This window comes from Octopus bimaculoides, chromosome 4, assembly GCF_001194135.2.
Source record: "Octopus bimaculoides isolate UCB-OBI-ISO-001 chromosome 4, ASM119413v2, whole genome shotgun sequence".
NCBI classification, from domain to species: Eukaryota; Metazoa; Mollusca; class Cephalopoda; order Octopoda; family Octopodidae; genus Octopus; species Octopus bimaculoides.
Window position 1 is genome coordinate 18,922,694 of NC_068984.1, and position 12,302 is coordinate 18,934,995.

A 12,302-nucleotide genomic window follows, 5' to 3' on the forward strand; every position below is an offset into this window, starting at 1 on the left:
CAAGATTCCGAGTTCGATTCACAGCAGCGACCTGATTAATAATAATAATAATAATAATAATAATAATATAATAATAGTAACATCGTTAGGAATGAGAACCCAGGTTCAAAATTTACCCAAGACACCTGAAGAAGGCTGGAGGGTATATCAGCCAAAACGTTGTGTTAACAACAAACAAGATGAGGACAAATATCCGTCAAATGTAAATAATGTAAATAATTCCTCATCTCTTAAATATAGAACTGTAAAATCATCATTGTTTTAACATCTATTTTTCCATGTTTGCATGAGTCAGGTGCGACTTCATTGAGGGAGAATTTTCTATAGCTGGAAGCTCTTCCTGATGCCAACCCTCACTTGTTTCCAAGCAAGTTAATAATCCCCCAGTCTATCAAACAACGAACAGACCAAATATGTTTTTTTCAGAGGACAACAAACAAATGATACTGTTTGAATGAATGGTGAATTTGAACCAATAATATAGTTTTGTTATTTAAAAGCAAATTCTTATATTTCAATAAAATTATCATTCATTACCAGAAATCTAGACGAAATGTTTATCACTCCAACATTCAAAGAAAAGTCTGCAAGTCATTTGAAAAATCTGAAACTGAAGAAAAAGTGGACACATCAAAAAAATCCTCAACCGGATCATCAAAATTCAGAATAGAATCTAAGTCAAAAGGTAATTAGAGCTTTTAGTTAACAGTTTTGCTGCCATATTTCTCTTGAAATACACTACCTGTGTCTCAGTTAATGAAGAATATAAGTAAAATAACTTTGTCATTTATTAAGTTTGTGTTTAGAACCTACCATATTTAAACCAGCCATATCTGGCCTAAATATTCTACCAGTTTTATGTCAAACCAGCCAGATCCAGCTTCTCACACCTTCATGACAATGTTATTCTTAAAATATGCAATCACATGCTCGAAATCTTGAAACTACAAGATAATGCATGATTAATTTAAAATGAAGTGAATGAATGAGCATTACATTTGACAGAGTAATCTGAATGCTAAAGAGTTAATGGCATATAAGATACTCTTTACTCTTTTACTTGTTTCAGTCATTTGACTGCGGCCATGCTGGAGCACCATCTTTAGTCAAGCAAATCGACCCCAGGACTTATTCTTTGGATGCCCAGTACTTATTCTGTCGGTCTCTTTTGCCGAACCGCTAAGTTACGGGGACATAAACACACCAGCATTGGTTGTCAAGCGATGTTGGGGGGGACAAACATATACATACACATACATATATATATATATATATACATATATACAATGGGCTTCTTTCAGTTTCTGTCTATAAATCCACTCACAAGGCTTTGGTCAGCCCGAGGCTATAGTAGAAGACACTTGCCCAAGGTGTCACGCAGTGGGAATGAACCAGGAACCATGTGGTTGGTAAGGAAGCTACTTACCACACAGCCACTCCTGCGCCTATGCACATTTTTTTTCTCCAAAAAATGTCCCCAAAAATCACTTCAGATCCTAGATGCCAAGTTGGACCTGCTATAAGCTTTAACACATTAAAAACATTTTCTTTGTTCCTGAATATGCACTACTGAAAGTCAGATGTATCCGATATGCTCACATGTACTTTATGCCAACAAATGCAGTAAAATAAACATGAAATTTTGATGCAAAGTTTTAATTTAGATCACATCAGAACCAAGCGGTTTGGTATCAGAAAAAGTCAAAATTGGTTAGTCCTTAACTAATAAATCTTATGTTACATTTTACATTTTAAGTATTGGTAGGAAATAAATACTTAAAAATATCGTAATTTAAGCTTTTATATTTATTTTTTCTTTCATATTGTTAGCTAACTATTTTAATATCAACTGACATGAAACTGCCTCTGGTCCTATCAAACGTAAACCTTTCATTTTAAGTGATTGCATTTGAATTAAAACAGGCATGGCTATGTGGTTAAGAAACTCACTTTGTAACCACACGTTTTTTGGTTCAGTCCCCTGCACAGCACTTTGGGCAAGTGTTTACTATTACTCCAGGCCATTCAGTGCCTTGTGAGTGAATTTGGTAGATGGAAAATGTGTGGAAGCCCATTGAGTGTGTTATTTCTTTACTACCCACAAGGAGCTACACACAGAGGGGACAAACAAGGACAGACAAACGGATTGAGTCGATTATATCGACCCCAGTGCGTAACTGGTACTTATTTAACTGACCCCGAAAGGATGAAAGACAAAGTCGACCTTGGCGGAATTTGAACTCAGAACGTAACGGCAGACGAAATACTGCTAAGCATTTCGCCCGGCGTGCTAACGTTTCTGCCAGCTCGCTGCCTTAAGCCCATTGAGTGTGTGTGCACGCCTTTGTGTTTGTTCCCAACACAGCTTGACAACTGGTTTTGGTTTGTTTACATCCCTGTAATTTGGCGGTTTGGCAAAAGAAGTTGATAGGACGAATACCAGACTTTTGTAAAAAAAAAAAAAAAAAAAACACTAAGTACTAGGGACAATTTGTTTGACTAAACCCTGCAAGATGATGCTCCAGCATAGCCGCTGTCCTCTGACTGAAACAAGTAGTAAATTAAAAATAAGAACTTTAACCTTTATCATGCTAACCTTTAATCTAGCATGATAAAGACTAAAGTTTGAATTTTCAAACCTCTATATTCATAGGCTATTGGTATACAAAATTTCTCAAGACATCTTGTCATGAGATTATTTCAAAAACAAGTACTGAGGAAAAGAAAGCTTAAGACAACCCTAACAAACACATTTTTGCACTAACTTAAATTGAGTTTTACCATAACAAGGTAGCTTCTGTCTGTCACGTTATCTACTAGAAATATTGTCCAAATTTCTCTTAAATCACTGTACCTTTTAAAATGAAGGACACATTTGCTGATATAGTCCTAGATGTGCTGTGTCTAAAATCAAGATTAGATCATCATAGCTGGAGTATGTTTGATCTAAGGTCTGCTTGTTCAGGGCTGAACAACAGCTTGCTCTGCTACAAAGTATTTCAGTAACAAATTGCATAGTTTGACAGTTGCAATTTATGCTGACTTTTGATTTTTTTAGTTTATTACATAACTGTTTGTAGGTACTCCTAGCTAATAATTTGCATTTGTAAAAACTCTACAAATATAGGGATAGGCATACAAGCATGGGTAATTGGTTAAAAGTTTGCCTTACAACTATTGGTTTCCTTGTAAGTGCCCTTCTACCATAGCATTGTGTTGACCAGCACTTTGGGAATTAAATTTGGTACATGAAAACTATGGAAGTCTGTTGTGTGGTGTACCAGTGTTAATCAGTTCAAATACCTTGCAGTATTTAAGCCTGTAAAAGGGAGGTAATTCAGAAGGGATGGTAACTAATTCTAAACCTTTGCAATAGACTAATACTTACGAATCAATAGTCGTTAAGGTTTTTTTTTTTTCCTTTTGTTTGGTCTGAAGGAAGTTTTGCAGCCCTTCTGTCCACTGACCAGTTATAGGCTATAGTTGAAATTGGTAAATATCTTTCCTACTTAAACATTTACACAAACACACACACACATGAACTACATGGCTGTATATTGTTGTAGTTGTTTAGTTCCAAGCTGGCCCTGATCAAGTAAATCTATGATAAAAGTATTCACACCATGACAATTCCATTTTTCTCTTTAACTCGAAATAGCATACCCTGGTATAAGTTATCCAAAGAGTCCCATCTTTTAAGAGAGTAGATTGTTGTTTGAGGGAGATTTGGCTGTTATTTCTAGTCAGTCAAGTAACCATGTCAAAGTTTCCTTGATAGCTCATGCATGTATGTAAATTTTGTATATGTCCATATGTGAAGGCACATGGCCTAGGGTTCGAGTCTAGGAATTGGAACCACAATCGTAAGATTGTGGTTCCAATTCCTAGACTGATCAGTGCATTGTGTTCTTAAGCAAAGCACTTCATTTCACATTACTCCAGTTCACTCACATGTAAATGAGTTCCAGCAATAGTTAGGAAGTTAACCCTTTGGTGGGCTAGTGCCCCATTCAGAGGCAGGGAGTGCTGTAATCTCACTTTTACCCCATAGAAGCTAGGTTAAGCTCCATACTTATAAATCCTAGGGCTCATGACAGAGCCAACTAAGTCATATGTATATAGTGATGCCACCATATTTAAGAAAATTAATTTTATTGGCTACTGTATATCCTTTCTTTTCTCCTATATATATCAGATCAAGTAGAAGATGATCCCGATAACCAGAGTGTGGAGTTTTACCCATTCACAGCACCATCATTTGGACACAGATATTCTGAAGTAAGAAAGTTTCAGTGTGTATTGTCTTGATTAAAACATTTACTGCTTATCTTCAGTGAAGTATTATATACAGATATCATTAAATATCCTCAGCCTTTTATGAGATGTAAAGGAGAAGGGTAGTAGGAGAAGTAAATACTAAATTTGATAATGTTTGTATGCCTTTGAACTTTATTATTAATATTGTTGTCTTTTGATTAATTTGTATCACATCTGTAAATTTCTCTCTAGTCTGTATGTTAATTGTAACTAGGTGTTGTCATGAAAAGCAGTTTTTTTTTTTCAGTATCAGAATATAAAGAAAATAATACAAGTGATAAAATTCCAAGACATCGTTTTCTTAAAAGTTGTCTCTTTTTTTCTCTTTTAATCAGTAGCTCAGTGCTTAAGGACTAAACTGAAATTATTTGTGTGATATTTTCAGGATCTTAAAACAGAATTTGAAATGCGTTTGGCTAATTTTGCAAGAAAATTCTCATGGTAAGTTACATTTGATTATCAAATAAAACAACAACTATTTGAGTTAGTTAAATGAATGACAGTTAGAGAAAATTATAGTAAAGATTGATATGATTTCTTGTAAATTAGATAACATTTATTTGGTTTGAGGACAGAAATAAATATCTAAAAAAAAAAAAATTATTTCATTCTGGTGAATGCAATGACATGGGTTTCGAATGAGTTAATATATTGCATTCTCATGGCAAGAATAAAGCATAAATGTCACCATTTAACGAAGCACTTTTGGTGCAAAAACATGCAGAGATAAATAAAAAGACACACACACAAAAATTTAAATAATGAAAATTGATATTTTTTGCAGAGTTCATGTTATTTTTTAAAAATTTAACAATTCTAAACTTTTCTTTGTTTAGCAATAGCTCTGACAAAACTCCATGCCATATATTATTTGAAAGTGGTCAAACTATTGAGTTTGGCAAAGATTGGGTTGAAAGACATATTGAAAGGTAAATTCATTTTCAGATTATTAGAATTTCAGAAATCCCTGATTATCTTAAATTATTATTCCTGCAATCAGCATGATCTTCTGGTCCATAGTTATTCCATCACCTTCCAATTCTCAACCTGAATACTTTTTCTGCTCCTTCTACTACTACAACACCTACCTCTTAAACCCACCAATTGTTCTATCACGTGCCATCAAGAATATTACTGTATTAATTGCTTGCTTTGTGGTTCTGTATGTTGAAGAAACCAATCAGAAAAGTTATTCCAGGAAGTGCTTTTTAGACATCCAATGTATGAAGAGTGAATCACTTAACTTTTAACTCCTCGCTTCTGTCCTCCTGGCTAAAACTTATTGCATCTGTCTCTGGTGGTGTTTTATGCTATTGATCAACTATCTTCTGTATGTACACAGCTCAAAATGAAATTAAGAATTGCATTGTCCTTTGCCACCTTTTAACACACCACCCCCGCCACTTATAAAATGCTCTCCATTCCTATCTATTTCCAGAGTCTTTCACACTCTCTATCCGTCTATCACACATGCATACCCTTATGCCTTATTCACACCACCTACCCATCAAAACACATCACATACAACATGCTTACACAAGTTCTCACACACATACACACTTCCATATGCATAGGTTTATACCAATGTATATGTAGAACATACTATCACATTTTATTTCTGTTTGGCTCTATAACACACATATTTGCATGTTTGTTGTATATTGTTTTCCTTGGCTTAAAAAAAAAGAACACTCTTTCAGTAGTAAAACACCATTTTCTTTACCTGCTTCCATTATTCATTTCATTATGTGCCTTTCATTGTAAACACTGCTTCTATGGAACTTTCTTCTCTTCCTTGCTTTTTCTTGAAAGATCTCTCTCTGAAATTATGTTAAACTCTCCTCTGTTCAAGTATAAAATTATTCCAGTTCTTTTATTCTCCCCCCCCCCTCCTTACATAAAATATCTCAGAAGGGTATCATTTACCATAGGCTTGAGCCCTGTGAGTAAAACATTGTACATGGAAATTATGTGGAATCCTGTCATCATCATCATCATCATCATTATTTAACATCTGCTTTCCATGCTGGCATGGGTTGGATGGTTTGACAGAAGACCAGTGAACCGGGAAGCTGCACCAAGTTCCAATCTGATTTGGCATGGTTTCTACTGCCGGATGCCCTTCCTAACTCCAACCAATCCAAGAGTGTAGTGGGTGCTTTTATGTGCCACTGGCACAACACCAGCATTTGCCACGACTACAGTCTCACTTGCCTTGGCAGGTCTTCACGAGCACAGCATGTTGCCCAACGTTTGATGGGTGCTTTTTATGTGTCAGTTATGTAACTCTGGCATTGGCCACAACTACGATCTCACTTGGTTTGACAGGTTTTTTCAAGCACAGCATATCACCAAAAGTCTCAGTCACTTGTCATTGCCTCTGTGAGGCCCAACATTAGAAGATCACGCCATCTCATCCCATGTCTTCCTGGGTTTATCTCTTCCACAGGTTCCCTCCACCGGTACAGTGCAGCACTTCTTCACACAGCTGTCCTTGTCCATATGCATCACATGCCCATACCAGCACAGTCGTCTCTCTTGCACACCACATATGATGCCTCTTATGCTCAACTTTTCACTCAGGATGCTTACCCTCTGTTGTGCATGCACACTGTTATTACATATCCAGTGAAGCATACTAGCTTCATTTCTTACGAACCTAGGCATGTCTTTGGTAGTTACAGCCCATGTTTCATTGCCGTGTAGCATGGCTGTTCACACATGGGCATCATATAGTCTGTCTTGCACTGTGAGGGAGAGGTCTTTTGATACCAGCAGAGGTAAGAGCTCTCTGAACTTTGCTCAGCGTATTCTTATTCTAGCAGTTACTCTCTCAGAGCATCCATCCCCACTACTGACTTGGTCACCTAGGTAACAGAAGCTATCAACTACTTTTAGTTTTTGCCCCTAGCATTTGATGGAATCTATTTTCTGTACATTTTTAGTGTTAATTGTACCTGTCCACCTTCCACACACACAAACTATTTTCCGTATTAACCTTCCTGATATTACTGCACCTCTTATATATCCATATCTTACACCAGGTACATCTTATGGAGTTTCTACTTGCGTCTTTTCTACAGATTGAGCAGGGCTATCTACCTGAAGGGTTTTGTGATTTGTCTGCTCTCCTACTTACTAAGATTTTGGTTTTATGCTAGATTGACTCTAAGGCCCTTCAATTCTTGAAATTTCTTCTCAAGTTCTGGTAGTGATTTAGCTATTAGAGCAAGGTCATCAGCATAGAGGAGCTCCCAGGGGCAGCCTGTCATGAATTCCTCTATTATTGCCTGGAGGACTATGATAAACAGGAGGGGGCTGAGGACTGATCCTTGGTGAACCCCTACTTGTACCCTAAATTCATCGCTATACTCATTGCTGACCTTCACCTTACTGACAGCATCCCTGTACATGACTTGTGCAGCTCTCGCCAACCACTCGTTTATCCCTAGTTTCTGCATTGACCACCAGATAAGGGAGTGAGAGACTCTGTCAAAGGCTTTCTCCATGTTGACAAAAGCCAGGTGTTTATTTTTGGCCAGATATTTCTCCTGAAGTTGCCTAACTAGGAATATAGCATTAGTCGTGCTCCTGCCCGGCACAAATCCGAACTGCATCTCATCTACACTAATTCTCTCGCTAATTAGTTGGGCTATGACTCTCTCCGTAACTCTCATCACCTGATCCAACAATTTGATACCTCTATAATTGTCTCTGTCTAAGGTATCACCTTTGTCTTTGTAGCACTTGACTATAATACTGCTACACCATTGACTATAATGCTACTACAATCATTGTGGACAACCTGATTAACTATACGGGGATGACTAAACATGTACATTGCAAATACTGTTGTGCCTTTGAAATTACAATAATTTTCTTTATCTTTACCCAGATACATACTTCTCCTAATGCTGCAAAAGTTGAGAGCCCAAACAGCTAAAGAGAAGCATTCAAGATCTTTATCTCAAAATGAATGCACAGAAAAAGTGTCTTATCCATTGTTTAATTCCGGTGAGTCTCTTTCACAAGAACAACTCTGCAATGAATTGTAAAGTGAACATAGTTTATTGCCTTTCTAATTATCATTAGGAGTGTCATGCTACAAAAGACTAGGTCTTTAATTCAGTTTGTACCTCATTCTTTGCAATCATGCAATCACATCTGTTAATTCCTTTCTCAAAGTTTGTCTTCCTGCTTAAACATTAAGAAAACGTGAGAGGTGTTCAAGTACCTTTAAGTCAAGTTTGGATGTACATCATCATCTTTTGATATTCATCTTCTATGCTGACATCAATTGGATGGTTTGACAGGATCCAACATGTCCAAGGATTGCATAATGCTCCAAAGTCAGCTTTAGCATGCTTCCTGTGGCTAGATGCCCTTCCTAATGCCAGCCATTTCACAGACTGTACAGTTATTTCAATGTACTATGCTTGAATCATCATTTCCATAGGTTTTATTGTGCTGTTGGTTAATGGTGATGTCATCAGGAACCTTGAGCTTACCATACAGGCATGCATCTTTTGAAATGAGGCAACTTCTACAAGGAGAACTTAACCTGCTAGAAATAGCAGCAAAATTTCTCAACTCACACCCTACCAGCTTTAACCCTTCATGGGCTGGTGGGGTTGGAATTATACAAAATGCTGTAGTGACGTCTATAGCAGATGCCATTTCCGGAGAGTTTATCCACGCATGCGCAGGGACTAGTTCCGGAAGGAATACAGGAAGAGTCTCATGCGCATGCGTAGTCATCCATATCCAAGCCTTCGCGCGGTTTTCATCCTCTTTTGCTCGCTGATCTTCGAAGAGCCTAGACGTCACAACAGAGCTCTCTCACAACCCAGCACTGGAGCCACACAGATAACCACGCAACTTCATTGATGACGTCTCAGTAACCAAAGGGCAAAATGCTGCAGAATTCTATTGTAATAAATGTTGTTGTGTTGATAGTTTAGAGACTGCGTTCCGTTGTTTCTTCAAGAAATTTAATGTACGGGAGTGGAGTACACCTAATGGTGTATAACCACTTCCCTACAACTGGTGACCCCGACGTGATTTGGTTCAACCACTTCCCTACAATGCCATTGGGATTCTGAGGGACTCCTTTTTATTTTTGTGCATTTCTGCACTATCTATAAAGTAATATTTGTCTAATCTTGTATATATGTGTGAATGTATAATACAGAACAAGAAACTTAGCCCTTTGTAGGTATATATATTTGTAATTATTTGCGTTTAATGGAGGGAAATTAAAATATAATTCATTGACTGAAAAAAAACCCCTTTATTGAAAGAAATCAACATTTTTTTTATAGTTTTATAAACTATACATATAGCACTAAATATAAAATAAAACAAAATTATTTAGTATATCGATTCATACCAGTACAAATACAAAGAAAATTGACTTATAGTTCATCAGAATATCTAAAAAACGAACAAAAACAAATAATTTCACAGAAGGCCAATGGGGTCCACTTGGACCTCAATGACCATATCTTATGCTATAACATCCATATGACTGGAAATTTTAAACTCAAAATTTGTATGTGCATACATGAACGATTGACAATAAAAGATATGAGACATAAAATCATTTAGATAAAAAATGTAAAAGTTGGTGGGGTCCCAAGGGACCCTGCTGGCCCATGAAAGGGTTAAAAATAAGGAAAGGTACAGGCACATTAAATCACATCTTAGATATCCTTAAAAGGTGGGATAGGTGTGACTGGAATGCTCTTGATCAGGGATAACTTTGAGCCAGATAACAACAAAATCATCTTTAGTAAAACACAACAAATATACGTACAGATTGATGCTAACAAATTTACTCTAATAAAAATGCATCTATAAGTAGATCATCAAAGTAGTTCATGTTGGCATGAATTGGGTCTTACAAGATTACTCTCTCTCTCTCTCTCTCTCTAAACCATAAGCAGCTATTTATTTATTTCTAGTTAGCATTTTAAAATTCTCCCTCTACTAAATGTCATTTCTTATTGGGAATTGCTATTCCCAAGAGTGGTACTTGTGTTGTTTAAACAGCATTCCTATTGTCAGCTGCTTTACATTGTGTATTAGGTGCATTTTCTGATGGCTCCTACACTAGAGACAAATAGTCCTCATCAAAACAGCACTAAACTTGCTCTGCTCATTTTCCAATCTCTTCACGGCTTGTAGTGGGTGCATTTTACATGGCATGAACATTAGAGAGGTTGTCTCGCTGATTAGTCACTGTAGGAGTGCTGCCAAAATGGAATGAAGTGCTGGAAGTATGTATACTTTGCACACTGTAAATCTAGAACGCCCAGTAACACAAGATGTATAAACCAAAGTGAGGAATAGGAGAAATGTAGCTATCAGCCTGTCTCATGACATGATTTTATCTCATTCCAGTCATTGGACTGTGGCCATGCTGGGGCACTGCCTTGAAGGGTTTTAAATTGAACAAATCAACCCTAATACTTGTTCAAATCTTGTAACTATTCTATTGGTCTCTTTTGCTGAACTATTAAGTTATATGGATGCAAACACACAAATATATATCACCCTCATCATCATCATTTAATGTCTCCCGTCCATAGGTTGGACGGTTTGACAGCAGCTGGCAAGCCAGCGAACTGTTACAAGCCCCACTGTTTGCTTTGATATGATTTCTATGGATAGATGCCTTTCTTGGACTTTCACACAAAATCTGCCACATTCATTCAAAAAGCATCGGTTGGCCTGGCGCTATAATAGAAGACACTTGCCCAAGGTGCCAAGTAATGGGGACTGAACCTGAAACTGTGATTACAAACCAACTTTCCTTAAGCACACAGCCAAAAATTTTCTAGTTAGTTTTTCAATGCTGCTTTTATTAAATACGTAAACACTAATAATATCTTGCTTTGTATTATCCCATTTCTGAATAGTAATCTTAATGAGTTATTTTTTCCTTAAATTAAAACATTTCTTCTTTACTTATGTAAAATTTGTTTATTAGTCTACTGTTTGAATATCTTGTATTTCTTTTTTTCTTAAGTTGTATGGACAAACCCTGAAGAAAACAATATAGAATTACGGCAAAAAATTGGTTTTATGTCACAGAATATCTGTCATACAACTGGTTACTTGAAGAATACTCTTTACAATAGAAAGCTCTTAAAACAGAAAGAACTGAATCAGTTTAAATTATTATCTAACCCACCAAATGAGCAATCTTTCTTTGATATTAAAAATCTTTTCGCTATGGATAAATTGTTGTCAAATGTAGAGAACAAAGAGCAAAGAGGCTGGAGCACGACTCTATTTAAAAGACGACATTCAACTAAGCAAAAAAGTACTTCAAAGTCTTCCAGTGTTGATAGTCATAAAAACGAACAAAACTTAGTCGACTCTTTCTATGAACAGAATTACAAAACGGCAAATACCATCTATAAGTTCCGGTAAGATATTTCTTATTTTAACAAAATTAGAAAATGTTGGAATCAGTTGATGTTTGTGTGTGCATGCGTGTAATACAACTCTGTGATAACCCCTTAGAGCAAGGACAGGGGTCTCAACCTGAGGTGCCAGATGGTATTTTAGGAAGTAAAACAAATTAGAGGGAAAATATGTACATTACTAAAATCACTTTACAAAGTAAAATTGACTAGAAATAACTTTGTTTCACTAAGCACACCAAGAACTTTATTATTCTACATTATTAAACTTTAGAGATTATGACAAAACATTTGTGTCCTTTCACTTGTATCATCATCATCAGAAGACCTGCCCAACACAACAGAATTGAGATCCTAAAACGAAGGTGCCATGTAAAAAGCACCCAGCAAACTTTGTGAAGTGATTGGCATTAGGATGGGCTTCAGGCCGTAAAAAAAAAGCTAAAACAAACTACAGGACCTGCGGCCACCCCTGGCAAGTCATCCAACCCATACCAGCATGGTAAATGGACGTTAAATGTTGATGATGATCATCCTCCTCCTCCTCCTCCCTTA

General features: G+C 36.6%; 1 protein-coding gene across 3 annotated transcripts in view; it reads left to right on the plus strand.

Annotated features, from left to right (window-relative positions):
- LOC106881343 (uncharacterized) overlaps positions 1 to 12,302 on the plus strand; it is a 153,719-nt gene that overhangs the window by 136,844 nt on the left and 4,573 nt on the right. For all 3 annotated transcript variants that reach the window (XM_052966923.1, XM_052966924.1, XM_052966925.1), the window contains 6 exons: positions 541 to 685; positions 4,196 to 4,278; positions 4,703 to 4,758; positions 5,154 to 5,246; positions 8,213 to 8,331; positions 11,348 to 11,750. In XM_052966923.1, the coding sequence (XP_052822883.1) occupies positions 541 to 685; positions 4,196 to 4,278; positions 4,703 to 4,758; positions 5,154 to 5,246; positions 8,213 to 8,331; positions 11,348 to 11,750 (899 nt within the window). The remainder of the gene's footprint in view (positions 1 to 540; positions 686 to 4,195; positions 4,279 to 4,702; positions 4,759 to 5,153; positions 5,247 to 8,212; positions 8,332 to 11,347; positions 11,751 to 12,302) is intronic.